The 17,808-nt window shown below is 42.7% G+C and overlaps 1 protein-coding gene across 4 annotated transcripts in view; it reads left to right on the top strand.

The window, feature by feature from the left end:
• Nucleotides 1–945: 945 nt before the first annotated feature.
• Nucleotides 946–17,808, top strand: part of LOC129698744 (protein sel-1 homolog 3-like) — a 71,339-nt gene continuing 54,476 nt past the window's right edge. For 2 of the 4 annotated variants that reach the window (XM_055637985.1, XM_055637990.1), the window contains exons 1-4: nucleotides 950–1,841; nucleotides 1,964–2,111; nucleotides 10,412–10,976; nucleotides 16,714–16,840. In XM_055637985.1, the coding sequence (XP_055493960.1) occupies nucleotides 1,645–1,841; nucleotides 1,964–2,111; nucleotides 10,412–10,976; nucleotides 16,714–16,840 (1,037 nt within the window). In that variant the 5' untranslated portion in view covers nucleotides 950–1,644. Of the gene's footprint in view, nucleotides 1,842–1,963; nucleotides 2,112–10,411; nucleotides 10,977–16,713; nucleotides 16,841–17,808 lie in introns of all 4 variants that reach the window. The other 2 variants (XM_055637970.1, XM_055637977.1) reach the window with 2 other exon arrangements.

Consider the following 17,808-nt stretch of genomic DNA (forward strand, 5'->3'; position numbering starts at 1 on the left):
GGTCGAGATCCTTCTTCAGAATCCTGAGTCTTCAGACTTTACTGAGAGGCAACCTCCCACCAACTCCATCTGAACAAATTATTCATCAACTCTGCCCAGCCAATTCATTAACCAACTTTGGGAAGTTTGTTAACCATTTCCAACTGGGAAATTCATTAACCAAAAATCTAAACAGTTCAAAAGTTAGTTAATCTCTCCTGCTCTCTTAGAATTGTTACTCCTCATTGGCATACATTTTGTTGATAGTTACAAATTATATCCTTAAATATCTGCCATTACTTGTCCATTGTTTTGCCTATATATTGTTTTTCCCAGACCATTTTAGCTATTTTTTAGCTAACTATCCTTTATAGAATTCACTTAAATTTAATGCATTTGTATCAGACCTAAGTTACTTACTCTCTCGCTTAATGCTAATGTGCACTGTACTTCCTTGGGGTTCTGTTACTCTTGAGATTATTTATTAAAACTAATTTGTTAAAATATCTAATTTGACATTATCCGATCCAAAGTAGCCTGCTCTGGTTGGCTGGATAATGTGCGGTTCTGGGAAACTACCGAATGTGCTCTGTGAATTCATTCTTGTGGTTCCCATTTCCAATTCAAATAACCCAATCTTTGTGAACATTACATTCACAGATGATTTTGTTTACACCACTCCCTTCCCACCTCCTGTTACTGAAGAAGGGTTTTGGCCTGAAACGTTGCCTATTTCCTTTGCTCCATAGATGCTGCTGCACCCGCTGAGTTTCTCCAGCTTTTTTGTGTACCTTTGATTTTCCAGCATATGCAGTTCCTTCTTGAACAATCCATCTGAATGTTGGCCTCTTGGCGACGGAGTTGCTAACTGATTTGCGCATTAGTTTTAAATATGTGGTAAATAGGTGTTCGTTGATTTAACAAATATTGCAACCTTAAAACCAATTCAAAAGTGCAGTTTGCTGACCAATACAACTTCCTGTACCTTTCTCCGCGTTTGAAGAAAGACAAATCAAACACCGAGGTTTATAATATTTTTAGATGCCGAAACTTTTTAATTGAAAAAAAGTCAAAAAGCTCATTTTGGTTATTACATATCCGGAATTAATATAATGATTCATCAGTTTAATAATTTGAACTATAATAGTCCATGATAGGAAAGAAAACAACATGTTGTTTCATGAGTAATTGAACTGATACAAATTTCAAGCGACCTGGGCAGTGACAAGGTTAAAACTGTTTCCCTGTTTGAAAACATGTGGCATAGGTAGAATTAAAAATGCACATATTAAACACCGTAATTGGGGGAAATGACAGGAGATTTGATGATTGTTTGATATTTGCTTGCCTACCCGCCCCCATACTATACACACATATCCATAGCTTTTAGAGGAGAGAGAAAAGAAAAGGGAGGTAGACACAAAATGTTGGAGTAACTCAGCGGGACAGGCAGCATCTCTCGAGAGAATGAATGGGTGGACGTTTCGGGTCGAGCCGCTGGGTTACTCCAGTATTTTGTGTCTACCTTCGATTAAACCAGCATCTGAAGTTCTTTCCTACACCAAGACAAGGGAGCGTTATATCACCAAGGAAGATAGCCTCACATGCTGTAGAAGATCAAAACGCGCTCATACTGTTAAAGTTCGGGCGGATTAGTCTCATTTAATGTACCCAGGGGTTGCTTTGCGCCAAGGAGACGCGTGGATCTTCCTGGATTGCGCTGTGGCTGTCTCTCCTATTGGCCGCGCAGCTCCCGGAAGTACCTTGGGTTGCTCCACGTCTGTCAGATTCACCCGGGCTGAGTCAACAGTGGCCACCAGGCGAGACTCACCTGTTGCTTGCTGCTCCCCACCGGAGATCACGTAAGTGTGAACGGGTCACCAAACTGGGGGGGAAAAAGTCAAACTATCTTTCCTAGAACTTCCGAAATTATTTGTACACAGTTGAAACATGCAAGCCTCTAATCACTGAGCTCTTCTTAAAGTAATGTCCAATTCGAAGAAGTAAAATATACAGATGGAAGATGCAAAGCTATTGGATTTAGGATGGTGACCAGATTGCGTGCCATGGCGACTTGCAGGAGAATTAGGTCATTTCACTGGCTGCTCTGCCTCGGGTGGCTATTCGTGATGGTAAGTGATATTAAACAGAGATAATAGGTTATGCTGACGCCAAGATCAATGTTTACATAAGTGTTTCCAGGTTGTACTGCATCCTGTTCTTTTGCCCCGCTCTGCTGGTGACAGGTTGTGTGAGCTGGATGATCGTGCGCCAATGAAATGGGATTTACATAGAAACATAGAAACATAGATGGTCTACATCATGGTCTGAAAGAAAAATCTTGTTTTACTCCATTGCAGTTTCCCATTTTTCATCAGTTTTCTAATTGAAATATTTTCTTCTATTTTGGATTCATATTCTGGTACAGTTTTGGGAAATTATTATACCCCACAATAAGCTTTAACTAAAAGTAATCTCAAACAGTTTTTTTTTAAATTACTTGAAATTATGAGTCAGCTTATCAATTTAAGAATCAGTTTTTATAGCTTCTACTGATTTAACCTATTGTGAACAGTTGTCAGTATTTCAATCTGATCTCCATTTGGCCTTTATTGTATAAAACGAGTGCAGAGCTGTTGCTTTCTCAGATACAATTCCAGATTCTTGATACCATTTTTATGACTGCAGGTTCTATCCATGGGTTTGACATAGATCTCAAAGTAAAATCACAGCAAAAGTAGTTTCCATGCTCCAGAACCTATTGGAAAATAGTGACAAGTCCAGCATACCTGTGCTTATAATAATAAAAAGGCATGCCTGCTGTTGTGAGTGAATGCTATAAATTGTTTTGCATTTTGGGACAGTCTAATATTACTCTCACAAACATGGTTCAACTCCCTGTTACAAGGATAGTTTAACAGTCAAGAAACGTTTGCATTTGATCAATAGAACTGAATAAATCGTACTATACAGACATTGTAGTATGGTATTTGATGTCTCAAACGTGACTGGTAATTGATGTCCAAAAAGTGCAGTTAATGAACTGATTTATAGTCATGAGATAATATTCCATCTCGGAGGCCCAAAATGGATATAATTGAAACTGCGATGAGAAGATGGAGTCATATTTAGTTCTTTGCTTCCTCTGAGGAAGTATCATGGTGACTATGTTCATGAGATTTGGAAGGAAAGCACAAAGCAAACTGCTTGAGGGAATTGAATTTTGAACCAAATCCAAATCCTTTTTTTGTACCCTTTTGGAAATATTTAAAATTCGCCACAGAGAAACAGGCCATTTGGTTTATGCTCCATATAAGCAAATAGTCTTATCAGAAATTGTGGAGAACTAAAAGTCTTATGAGAGCAAAGAACTCAACAATCAATATTATCAGAATTTTTTTTTATTGAGCATAAAGCTAATAAATATTGTTGTGGTTAATTAATAGCTTAATCCCAATGAAGGGCTACGCAGAGATTGTATGATTTAATTTGAATCATTAATCTCTGACTTGGAATATTTTGTTGATAATAAGTACAGATAAAGGGTCTCGTCCCAAAATGTCAATTGTCTATATCCCTCTACAGATATACCTTACTGGCTGAGTTCCGAGCATGGAACATGAATTCAAGCATTTACAGCTTCTCATGCCATCATTTAACAAGAATGTTGCTTCTCAAAAAAATAGGGAAAGAGATAATAGAGACCCACAGGTCAGTTAGCATGATATTGGTCATTGGACAACCAACAGGTTGATAATGGGACAGAGCTAACATGGTTTCATGATAGTGGAATTAAGTTTAATAATTATGGCTAGTTTCTCAAAGATGCAAACACCGAGGAGGAACCAATCTATGGGATTTAAAAAGATAACTAAGTTCAATAATGTTGATCCTAGTTATTTTTTCTATCTAGTTTTTTCTAGACCATCAGAACGGCATAAAATTCATATTTGTAAATATTCTTTAGGAAAGGAAATTCACTATCCTATCCATAACTCCAGTCATACAGCAATACACTGGTTCTAAAATGCCCTCTGAAATGGCTTTGAAAGCCAAGCAGGTCTAGCAAACAGGCTATGTTTGAAACGCAATAAAAATAAAACCAGACAGATCACCCGACATTGACCTGGGCATCAAGCTTGCAATCATTTACACAAACACTCGGGAACTGGTATTTAAATTGAAATAGTTGTCATAATTGTACTTAATGAAACATAGAAACATAGAAAATAGGTGCAGCAGTAGGCCATTCGGCCCCTCGGCCCTTCGAGCCTGCACCGCAATTCAATATGATCATGGCTGATCATCCAACTCAGTATCCTGTACCTGCCTTCCCTCCATACCCCCTGATCCCTTTAGCCACAAGGGCCACATTTAACTCCCTCTTAAATATAGCCAATGAACTGGCCTCAACTACATTCGGTGGCAGAGAATTCCAGAGATTCACAACTTTCTGTGTGAAAAATGTTTTTCTCATCTCGGTCCTAAAAGATTTCCCTATTATCCTTAAACTGTGACCCCTTGTTCTGGACTTCCCCAACATCGGGAACAATCTTCCTGCATCTAGCGTGTCCAACCACTTAAGAAATTTGTAAGTTTCTATAAGATCCCCCCTCAGTCTTCTAAATTCTAGCGAGTGCAAGCCAAGTCTATCCAGTCTTTCTTCATATGAAAGTACTGACATCCCAGGAATCAGTCTGGTGAACCTTCTCTGTACGCCCTCGATGCCAAGAATGTCCTTCCTCAGATTAGGAGACCAAAACTGTACGCAATACTCCAGGTGTGGTCTCACCAAGACCCTGTATAACTGCAATAGAACCTCCTTGCTCCTATACTCAAATCCTTTTGCTATGAATGCTAACATACCATTCGCTTTCTTCACTGCCTGCTGCACCTGCATGCCTACTTTCAATGACTGGTGTACCATGACAACCAGGTCTCGTTGCATCGCCCCTTTTCCTAATCGGCCACCATTCAGATAATAATCTACTTTACTGTTTATGCCACCAAAGTGGAGAACCTCAAATGTATCCACATTATAGATAGATAGATAGATCCTTTATTGTCATTCAGACCTTTCGGTCTGAATGAAGTTATGTTGCCTGCAGTCATACACAGAATCAATAATAACAAAACATACAATAAACACAAATTAAACATCCACCACAGTGAGCTCACCAAGCACATCTTCACTGTGATGGAGGCAAAGTCTTAGTCTCCGTCTCTTCCCTCCTTGTTCTCCCCCTGCGCTGAGGCGATCGATCCAGGCCGAAGATTCCGCTCTCCAGTCCAGCGGACCTCCGTGGTGATGTCGCCGCCGCCGAAAGCCGAAACGCCGTCTCCGCTCCGAGACGGCCCGCCACAGCATCAGCACCAGGCAGCCGCCCCAGCTCCAGGCCGCCGCCCCAGCTCCAGTTCCCGCAGTCTCCGCTCCAGGCCGCCGCCCCAGCTCCAGTTCCCGCAGTCTCCGCTCCAGGCCACCGCCCCAGCTCCAGGCCGTCGCCCCATCTCCAGTCTCCGCTCCGGGCAGCTGCCCCAGCTCTGGGCAGCCGCCCCAGCTCCAGGCCGCCGCCCCAGCTCCAGGCCCCACAGTTTCCGCTCCGGGCAGCCGCCCCAGCTCTGGGCAGCCGCCCCAGCTCTGGGTCCCGCAGTCTCTGCTCTGGGCCACCACCCTCAGCTCCGGGCAGCCGCCCCAGCTCTGGGCAGCCGCCCCAGCTCCAGGCCACTGCCCCAGCTCCGGGTCCCGCAGTCTCAGCTCCGAGCCCCGCTGCATCAGCTCCAGGCCGCCGCCGAAAGCCAGAACACCGCACCAGCAAGTCGGGCCACCGCTACCTTAACCCCGAAGACAGCCAGCCAAGTCCTGGCTGGCTCTGCCTCCGGAGCCTCGGAGTCGGTCGCAGGTTGGAGGCCGCCAGCTCCGCCATTAGGCCTCAGCGCAGATGGAGGCAGAGAAGGGGGATACGACACGAAAAAGTCGCATTCCCCCGAAGGAAGAGACAGAGAACATGTTTCACCCCCTCTAACACAACCCAACAAACTAAAACTTAACCAAAACAAGACAAAAAAAACAACAGAAAAAAGTAAAGACAGACGGACTGCAGGTGAGCCGCAGCTGTTAACAGCGCCGCCACTTCCGGATATACTGCATCTGCCATGCATTTGCCCACTCACCCAGCCTATCCAAGTCACCTTGCAGCCTCCTAGCATCCTCCTCACAGCTATCACTGCCCCCCAGCTTTGTGTCATCCGCAAACATGGAGATGTTGCATTAATTTCCCTCGTCCAAATCATTAATATATATTGTAAATAGCTGGGGTCCCAGCGCTGAGCCTTGCGGTACCCCACTAGTCAATGCCTGCCATTCTAAAAAGGACCTGTTTACTCCTACTCTTTGCTTCCTGTCTGCCAGCCAGTTCTCTATCCACATCAATACTGAACTCCCAATACCGTGTGCTTTAAGGTTGTATACTAATCTCTTATGTGGGACCTTGTCGAAAGTCTTCTGAAAGTCCGGATATAACACATCCAGATATAACACATACACTGGTTCTCCCTTATCCACTCTACTAGTTACATCCTCGAAAAAAATTCTATAAGATTCGTCAGACATGATTTACCTTTCATAAATTCATGCTGACTTTGTCCAATGATTTCACCACTTTCCAAATGTGCTGCTATCCCATCTTTAATAACTGTCTGTAATTCCCCGTTTTCTCTCTCCCTCCCTTTTTAAAAAGTGGGATTACATTAGCTACCCTCCAATCCTCAGGATCTTTGTACTAATTGTACAAATTGTACCAATTGTACTAATGGACTTTTAATCAACCTTGGGCACATCCCATCCTTGTGGCAGAATAAGCCCTGTGAGGTAGTGGCCCAAGAGAATACCAGCAAGACTGTCTTCAATATTGATCCAAACCCAATTGCAGTCATAATACTGCCCAATTTGACCAGGGCCATCGGACCTTATATCTAAACTAGGTTTACAGTAAATTATGAATGAAGCAACACATAGGTAAACGTGTTTGACCTTGTTCCCATCAATCTACCCGTACCAGACTCATTACATTACGGCAGGAATGAACCACAAGATAGGCCTTGTGGAGGCAATGTCCCAACTTTGGAAATACCCTTTATTGTATCATGTGGCACTTTCATTATGTCTTAGGGGATATGTGCAGAACCAATTCTGGGACTCCATGAATATCCCTCATTATGCCATTACTTTAAACTAGTAGTTCAATCCTGGTTCAACAAGGGGTGTAGTTAGGCTTGCCTGCTGTGGCATTGGAATGTTTGCACATTAAACAGGAAGAGTGTTATGCAATGGACAGAGGCAAATGATTTTGCAGTTTACAGATCAAAGTTCTCTCGTCCAGTCATAATCATTTGTGAGTATAGGTGGGCAAATAAGCAGCTAATGGGAGGAAGAGGCTGTAAGAACATTTCCAATCTTATCTTTGGTAGATGCTAATATGCCAGTGCTAAAGACAAGGCTGAATCTTTTGCAACAAAACCATTCAAAAGTACTGGGTGGATGCTCTTTATCTATTTACTCCTGAAGCCCCCGCTATCACACGTTAACCTTCAGCTAACTCGAATCGTATTATGGACCAGCTGAAAAGACAATTGGACTGGGAAACATATCTGCTGTAATGCTCTAAAATTAGCTACAAATCCAACCAATTTTTTAAATCACGAAACAGCTGCAAAATTGGCACCCTATTAATCAAATGTGGAAGCTCAAAATTGTCCAAAATGAATTGCCCTGTCCATAAGCAAAATCACTCCTGACAAATCTATTCTCCCTCCAGGTAGACCATTACCATCTTTATTAATCATAGGCAATTTTGCTAGTTGTTTGTACTTGTGTTTTATCATCATTGTTTGGCGTATGTTTTAAGCCTCGTGTTAGTTGTATGTTCTGTTTATTCACCTTGTTTTCTACCCATTAATTGATGCTAGATTACATTTTGCTATGGTGACTCGCTCACATCTCCTATAGGCTTCTTCCAAACCTGGATTATGTAGCACAGGGCACTGGTCGTCGTACTCAATGAAAAGCTCAGGCTTATGGTGATTGGGGGAAGGAGGGTTACAATAGTAAAAAATACTAAAGGACACAAAATGCTGGAGTAACTCAGCGGGTCAGGCAGCATCCATGGAGAAAATGGATAGGTGATGTTTCGGGTTGAGACCCTTCTTCAGATTGATTGTAGGGTTGTAAGCGACCCTAGGTGCTGTTCCTCCAGTTTACATGTGGCCTCACTCTGGCAATGGAGGAGTCCCAGTTCTTTATTTAAAAACAAGGAATAACTCAAAAGAGAAAAGTGGGAGTTAAGGAATTAAATGAAAGAACAGGACAAGGAAAACAAAAGGAGGAATCAAAAAATGCAATGCCACCTCAAGGGAAAGCAAGGTCAAGTGTTTTATTATCATATGTCCCGAAATGGAATAATGAAATTCTTACTTGCAGCAGCACAACAGAATATGTAAACATAGTAGTCCGTAAATAATAGCACATCACTCACACGATGGAGCTGATTTGTTAGTTGTTGGTGAGTATCCTTGTTTTTAAACTCTATTGATTTCTGAGAGCACTGGATACAGCAAAGCCTATGGGTCCAGGCAATATCCCAGCTGTGGTACTGAAGGCTTGCACTCCAGGACGCATGTTTGTGAATGGGTATCACGTGTATGCATGGATCCTGCCCCTTCGCGAAAGCCACTCATAATCGCTCGTCCCCAGCCTATTGACAACCCCGATCCTGACCAAAGATCATAGAGCGGATCTTTGATCCCGACAGTGAAGCCCAGACACAGAAGGTGCGCAGCCGTGCCGGCAGCCTTGCGCAGGATGCGGTACAGCCAGAGCTCAGCGCTGCTAGGCGCTCGATGGCTCTGCATGTTTGATTCAAAATGGCGGCGGCGCGGGCACACCGCGACGCCCTGTGTCTCCCTAGAATGGGAAAAATAGCGACGATCCCCTTATTCGTTTGCTATGTCGCTCTTCAAGGGAGATGCTAAATGCATTTCGTTGTCTCTGTACTGTACACTGACAATGACAATTAAAATTGAATCTGAATCTGAATCTGAATCAGTGCAGGCCTCCTTGTGTCACCACGCCTGGGTGCCGCGGCCTCGGGCACAGGAGGTACCGGAGATAATGGAAATCTGCGGGCCGGTTGATTTCGGGTTACGGGCCGCATTCGGTCCAGGGGCCGCAGGTTGCTGACCTCTGATCTAGTCAGTGGAAGCTTGTGACCCGTGGTCTATAGCCAGAAATTGCTTGGCATTTACTATTCACCAAATTCCTTCAGTGCAGTTTGCAAATCTTTAGAGATTTGAGTCTGAAGAAGGGTTTTCGGCCCAAAATGTTGCCTATCTCCTTCGCTCAATAGATGCTGCTGCACCCGCTGAGTTTCTCCAGCATTTTTGTGTACCTTCGATTTTCCAGCATCTGCAGTTCCTTCTTAAACACTATTCTTGTTGTGAATCGTGGAATATGGGAATTGATGTAAAAGAGAGATTAGTATAGCAACACATCACTCTATGGCCTATTCCTACTCTCATTATGCCCATCAATTTTATGCATCCTGTTTCTGTATCGTATTCAGCTTGTTCTTACTTAGCCACAAAAATTTGGTTGTCAATTCTTTTGCTTTACAACTGTGTATAAAGGAGTTTCACATGTCATCTGTTCACATGTCATCTTAGATTAAAGCCATTTAAATTTAGAAAAAAAGTCTCCAAATGTCACAAAAAATCAGATGGATTACAATGCCACATAAATGCGACGTTAATTTTTGTAATTTATATCTTGACCATTGTGGGGCATGGAAGCCCAGGTTTGTTGGTTGTTGGGGACAGAGGTAAGATTGATATTTATAGTTTGACCCCCTACTACAATCATTTTCAGATTAATCAACTGGATTTCATAAACCAGTAGACAGGGGAGGTGTGATTTATCAGAAATATATGTTGTCCTTGTATTTCCTGCCTCCATGTTTCTGCTTATGCTGCACATAAGCACCTCAGCTAAACTTCTTGGTGTTGGAAACTTTTATCTTCAGCAGTTGCCATCATCTGTTGTTTACTCAATCATAATCCAGCATTTCTGGAAGTTATTAAAATAATAAAGAGAATTAAAAATTATAACTATTTGCATGTATAAATAATTTCAAGAAGTATGATTGTTAAATTTTGGATTTTATGTGGAGAAAACAATAATGCCAAGATTATCACTCTTCAAGGTTAATTCTCAGTTTTTGTTTGTTATGTGAATTACTTTTTCATAATTCTAAGTGGCCATTCTAGGTAATTTATTATGAGATACATGAAAGATTAAAAATTATTAACATTAAAATATAAAAACATCATGACAATGGTGATGGTGATCTAATAGAAGTTTGATGTTTGTGAATTTCTTTAGGTACCAGCACCTTCCTACAGTGCAAATACCACACAAACTACATCTGTTTTGAAATTATCAGAAGATAGAGCGGTCAAAGATTTCATTCGATTCATTAATGCAACTGATGTGGTAGAGGCCAAGTATAAACTCTCTATTGAATATTTATGTTCTGAACCGAGTACTGTTGGTGTTGAGGTGTTAGTTTCGACTGATGTCAAAATTGGCGTCACTGTTTACAGGAAAAAATGGAAATGTAAGAAACGTCTTAATACCTTCAGCAATCGGACACTGTGGGTGAAATTTCCAAACATCATGTTATACAGACCTGATAATTTGATCAAACACTCCATTGTTATTAACAATGTAATATTAAGAGCCTGGATTATAAATACCAACCGGGCAGCATCTGAGAATCGTGAGGCAACTTTTTATGAACAAGCAATTGCTAGAACCTACAAATTGCTGAAAACATTCAGTCCTTTTGAAAGGCCTTACAAAGATCATAAACACTGCCTTCAGTGGGACACAGAGAAGATAGAAGCAATAAAAGAAAAGCATATACCCCAATGCTTGCTTGAAAATGGTATGTGTATTTTACTTCAATGTCCTCATGTCTATCTTTTCTCTCAGATTTGCACAATCCAGATAGGAAACTGCTATGTGAATGTGCATTTCAATTTATCACATTGATGTTTGCCTTCACTGGCTTTGCATCAACTGATTTAATAATATGTCTGCTACTCATTTAGATTCTGCCTGATCAGTTTCCAGAAATCAAAGATGAAAAGTCTATCATATTGTTATAAATATTTAGTTACAATATCTTTTGTGAAATTAATATTTTTATTAAGGCAATTAATTTGCATCTTTCGGAAGTTGGATTTCAGAAACTGAGGTATTTTTCCATTGGAAGTGTCCCAAACTTTCATTTCACTTTGAATAGCATATTCAAGATATATTATCAAGATATATTCAAGATATATTCATAGATATATTATCTTCCCTGTAAGGACTCCATCCCCTATTCCCAATTCCTCCGTCTACGCCGCATCTGCTCCCGGGATGAGGCGTTCCACACCAGGGCATCTGAAATGTCCTCATTCTTCAGGGAACGGGGGTTCCCCTCCTCCACCATAGATGAGGCTCGCAGCAGGGTCTCTTCCATACCCTGCAACACTGCTCTCTGTCCCCATCCCCCCCACTCGCAACAAGGGCAGAGTCCTCACCTTTCACCCCACCAGCCGTCACATATAACAAGTCATCCTCCGTCAGTTTTGCCACCTCCAACGTGACCCCACCACTCACCACATCTTCCCATCTCCCCCCATGTCTGCCTTCCGCAAAGACCGCTCCCTCCATAACTCCCTTGTCAATTCTTCCCTTCCCTCCCGTACTACCCCCTCCCCGGGCACTTTCCCTAGCAACCGCAAGAGATGCGACACTTGTCCCTTTACATCCCCCCTCGACTCCATTCAAGGACCCAAGCAGTCATTCCAGGTGCGACAGAGGTTTACCTGCATCTCCTCCAACCTCATCTATTGCATCCGCTGCTCTAGATGTCAGCAGATCTACATCGGTGAGACCAAGCGGAGGCTGGGCGATCGTTTCGCCGAACACCTCCGCTCGGTCCGCAATAACCAACCTGACCTCCCGGTGGCTCAGCACTTCAACTCCCCCTCCCATTCGGTATCCGACCTCTCTGTCCTGCGTCTCCTCCATGGCCAGAGCGAGCAACACCGGAAATTGGAGGAACAGCACCTCATATTCCGCTTGGAGAGTCTGCATCCTGGGAGCATGAACATTGAATTCTCCCAATTTTGTTAGTCCTTGCTGTCTCCTCCCATCCCTCACCCTCAGGCTCCTCCTCCTCCTTTTTTCCATTCTTCTCACCGCCCCCCCCCCACCACCCCCCCCCCCCCATCAGTCTGAAGAAGGGTTTCCGCCAGAAACGTTGCCTATTTCCTTCGCTCCATAGATGCTGCTGCACCCGCTGAGTTTCTCCAGCATTTTTGTGTATCTTTAAAAACAACCTTAATTGGCTTCAACGTACTGATTCAATATCAGCCAATATCTGCCTACACAGTTTTAAGAAAACTTCCTACACAGTTGTGCTATGAATCTAATCCCATGAATGCTATATATATATCTTATGTATCTGTGATGTATCCTACAGCTAACCTGCTTGGCTCTTAGTTACACCTTGTCATGTAAATCTGGAATTCAGTGAAGTTCTGAGAACAAGAGGCCATGTTGGAAGTGCAATCTTTTGGATGAGACAATTAATTGAATCCCATCCGCCTCTAATCATTGAAGTAATTCTCAAGACATCAATATGGAAGAAAAGCTAGGGAGTTATCACTGTTGCCCCAGACTAGGTGTACCTTCCTTTCCTTGCCTGATCCATCTCACCCTCGCCAACTGTCTACCATCATGTCAAGAAAGCTAAATGGTCATTATTGTGTTGATGTTCTTATGAACTTGATGTACACAAATTGGCTATTGCTTTCTACGTTTGCACTTATCTTCAAAAAGCACTTTTATTGTCAGTGGGAGGACTGAAAAAACACTATGGAAATATAACTTTAGTTTTGAGAAAAATGTTGTCTTCCTCTTCCACCAGCTGTGCCCTCTTGAATTAATTCTTGTAGCCTACCCACCTCTTTACCTCTCCATCTAACTCCAACCACCCCTGTCCTCCTGTCCCTGAACTTGAGACAGAAATTATTTTTGAATATGGTCTTTCAAAGCCATCTTGTGATTTTTTTACATAAGAAGTGTTATGCAAATATGTTATTTTATTGTTGTAAATAGAATTGGTCATGTACGTTATTTGGGGTACATTGCTGCATTGATTATTCAGATACCTGGACAAATAGAGTCGGACAAATAGTTCAAATTTCATCATGGCCGGGGGGAATTTAAATTCTTTTGATTAAAAATCTGATAATATTGAACCATTTACATAAAACTACCAGATTGTTATCAAAGACCTTGAGCAAATGAAATTGGCTGTTCTAATGTGAACAGGCTTGTTAGTGAAGTCAGAACCTTAACAATGTGATTACGTTTAGCTTTACTCGAGGTGGCCCAGCAAACCATTTGACTGCAACAAACTGCAGCTTCAAAGTACGATAAATGCTAAACAGGATGAAGTAACAGCCATGACCTTATTGAATAGTAGAGCAGGCACAAAGGGCCACTCCTGCTTCTTTTTACACGTAGAAGGAACTGCAGATGCTGGTTTACACCGAAGTTAGATATAAGATACTCAAGTACCTCAGCGGGTCAGGCTGCATCTCTAGAAAAGGAACAGGTGACGTTTTTGGGTCAAGACCCTTCAGCTCCTCTTAACAACTGGGGTTGACATAGACACTGGGTTTGACAAAAAAAAGCGAGTAGATTTGGCACAGTCAACCCTGCAATCTCTTCCAAATGAACATGCTTGGAATGCCAGTGGTGAAAGAGGTAGCCACGGACTAGTCTAGCAGAACTTGACTGGATCAGAATAAGATCTTTGATCTAACATCCTAGATTATTCTTCCATTGGTACTCTGTGCTTACCCTGTCCTACCACCAGGGCTGTGCTGGCATCAGAGCCCTGGGGAAATGGCCTGTTGGGGAAATGGCCTTGCTCTGAATATTCATCTCAGGCTTTTATGAAGTCCCTTGGCCTCGGGTCAATCACAGAAACATAGAAATATAGAAAATAGGTGCAGTTGTAGGCCATTCGGCCCTTCGAGCCCGCACAGCCATTCAATATGATCATGGCTGATCATCCAACTCAGTATCCTGTACCTGCCTTCTCTCCATACCCCCTGATCCCTTTAGCCTCAAGGGCCACATCTAACTCCCTCTTAAATGAACTGGCCTCAATTACCTTCTGTGGCAGAGAATTCCTCACATTTGCCACTCTCTGTGTGAAAAATGTTTTTCTCATCTTGGTCCTGAAAGACTTCCCCCTTATCCTCAAACTGTGACCCCTTGTTCTGGACTTCCCCAACATCGGGAACAATCTTCCTGCATCTAGCCTGTCCAACCCCTTAAGAATTTTGTACGTTTCTATAAGATCCCCCCCTCAATCTTCTAAATTCTAGCGAGTACAAGCCGAGTCTATCCAGTCTTTCTTCATATGAAATTCCTCACATCCCAGGAATCAGTCTGGTGAACCTTCTCTGTACTCCCTCTATGGCAAGAATGTTTTTCCTCAGATTAGGAGACCAAAATTGTACGAAATACTCCAGGTGTGATCTCACCAAGACCCTGTACAACTGCAGTAGAACCTCCCTGCTCTTATACTCAAATCCTTTTGCTATGAATGTTAACATACCATTCGCCTTTTTCACTGCCTGCTGCACCTGCATGCCTACTTTCAATGACTGGTGTACCATGACACCCAGGTCTCGTTGCATCTCCCCTTTTCCTACTCGGCCACCATTCAGATAACAGTCTACTTTCCTGTTTTTGCCACCCAAGTGGATAACCTCACATTTATCCACATTATACTGCATCTGCCATGCATTTGCCCAATCACCCAACCTATCCAAGTCACCTTGCAGCCTCCAAGCATCCTCCTCACAGCTAACATTGCCCCCCAGCTTCATGTCATCCGCAAACTTGGAGATGTTGCATTCAATTCCCTCATCCAGATCATTCATATATATTATAAATAGCTGGGGTCCCAGCACTGAGCCTTGCGGTACCCCACTAGTCACTGCCTGCCATTCTGAAAAGGACCCGTTTACTCCTTCTCTTTGCTTCCTGTCTGCCAGCCAGTTCTCTATCCACATCAATACTGAACCCCCAATACTGTGTGCTTTAAGTTTGCATACGAATCTCTTATGGGGGACCTTGTCGAAAGCCTTCTGAAAGTCTAGATATAACACATCCACTCTACTAGTTACATCCTCGAAAAATTATATAAGATTCGTCAGACATGATTTACCTTTCATAAATCCATGCTGACTTAGTCCAATGATTTCACCACTTTCCAAATGTGCTGCTATCCCATCTTTAATAACTGACTCTAGCATTTCCCCCACTACCGATGTTAGACTAACTGGTCTGTAATTCCCACGTTTTCTCTCTCCCTCCCTTTTTAAAAAGTGGGGTTACATTAGCTACCCTCCAATCCTCAGGAACTACTCCAGAATCTAAAGAGTTTTGAAATATTATCACTAATGCATCCTCTATTTCTGGGGCTACTTCCTTAAGTACTCTGGGATGCAGCCTATCTGGCCCTGGGGATTTATTGGCCTTTAATCCATTCAATTTACCTAACACCACTTCCCTGCTAACCTGGATTTCACTCAGTTCCTCCATCTCATTTGACCCCCGGTCCCCTGCTATTTCCGGCAGATTATTTATGTTTTCCTTAGCGAAGACAGAACCAAAGTAGTTATTCAATTGGTGGTTACACAGAAAAGCTGGAGAAACTCAGCGGGTGCAGCAGCATCTATGGAGCGAAGGAAATACGCAAAATAGTTATTCAATTGGTCTGCCATGTCCTTGTTCCCCATGATCAATTCACAGACATGGGAACTTGTTGCTGCTGAATCAATATTTCTCTGTGTAGGGACCAATTCAATTTGAGGATGTCCCACAGGCCCTGAAGAAGGGTTTTAGCCCCAAATGTTGCCTATTTCCTTCGCTCCGTAGATGCTGCCGGACCCGCTGAATTTCCCCAGCATTTTTGTCTACCTAGTATTGGCAGACAGCTCTGAGAATTTTATAATGGAGTCCTTTTTTAATTGGAAATGGTGTCATTTAGTTCAGATAATATCTTTAGTTACCACATGGAAACAGGCCCTTCATCTCACCAAGTCTAGGCCGATCATCGATCACCCATTGATACTAGTTCTATTTTATCCCGAGTTCGCATTCACTCCCGACAAATTAGAGGCATTTAAAGAGGCCAATTCGCCTACAAACCTGCACGTCTTTGGGATGTGGGAGGAAACTGGAGCACCCGGAGGAAACCCACATGGTCATAGGAAGAATGTGCAAACTCCACACAGACAGCACCTAAGGTCAGGATTGAACCCAGGTCTCTGGTGCTATGAGTCAGCAACCCTACCAGTTGTCCCAATGTTCCACCCATTCAGAGTAATTTGTAAGTATGGTTTGTATTGCAAAGTGAGCTCATATTGCACATATTTTATTTTCTGTTAAGTGCCACCAATCCAGCAGATACAGTTCAGATTTTTCTTTTCACTCGGACAAGTAGACTTCCAATAGAATTCTAGTAAATTACAGATAATAGGCCTTGTATGCCTTTTCCTGTTATTTAATAGAGTTATTAACTTTTTTTTCATTTTCCCTAGATGTTGTGGAGCTGCTTTGTTTTCCATTTGCGTTAACTGGTTTGAGTTATGGAATAACAAAAAGGTTAAAAAATTTTAATAACTTAGAAATGGAACTGACTGGTAAACAACTTCTCAATAACCCAAGGTATGCCCAACAACCTCAAATATTCCAATTTACATTCACGCAAAATAGTCATTGTTCGGAAATGTTTAATTTATACTTCAGAATTGCAAACTGCAGAATTACAAACTTCAGAGTTTTTAATGTATACTTCAGATATCTGCAGAAGAATTAATTATGTATTCTAATTAGCCTCTACTAATCTAAATTTAAGCAAAGCAGAACGTGTACACAACAATGAATGTTTTCAGAGAGGCACTTAACATGCCTCAAAGTCTCCACTATTGTTCCCGTACCCAAAAAGCCAAGGATTACTGGTCTTAATGACAACAGGCCTGTCGCACTGACCTCTGTAATCATGAAGACCCTTGAAAGACTTGTGCTGGCCCACCTGAACAATATCACAAACCCTCTGCTGGACCCTCTGCAGTTTGCATACCGGCCATTAGATCAGTGCATGATGCAGTCAACCTGGGCCTGCACTTCATCCTCCAGCACCTAGACTGCCAGGGGACCTATGCAAGGATTTTGTTTGTGGATTTTAGCTCTGCATTCAACACCATTGTGCCAGAGCTACTACACTCCAAACTCTCCCAGTTGACTGTGCCTGAACCCCTCTGTCAGTGGATCATCAACGTCTTGACAGACAGGAAGCAGCATGTGAGGCTGAGAAAACACATCTCAGACCCGCCGACCCTCAGCATACTCTCCCCCCTCCTTTACTCTCTCTACACCAACGACTGCACCTCCACAGACTCCTCTGTCAAGCTTCTCAAGTTTGCGGATGACACAACCCTGATTGGACTGATCCAGGATGGGGAGAAATCTGCCTACAGGTAGGAAGTGTCACAGCTGGCATCCTGGTGCCATTGCAACAATCTGCAGCTCAATGTTCTTAAGACATGGAATTGATTGTGGACTTTTGGAGAACTCCCCCTTCCCCCCCCCCCTACTCACCATCAACAACACCACAGTCACACCTGTGGAGTCAT

This window comes from Leucoraja erinacea, chromosome 1 (assembly GCF_028641065.1).
Source record: "Leucoraja erinacea ecotype New England chromosome 1, Leri_hhj_1, whole genome shotgun sequence".
Classification (NCBI taxonomy): Eukaryota; Metazoa; Chordata; class Chondrichthyes; order Rajiformes; family Rajidae; genus Leucoraja; species Leucoraja erinaceus.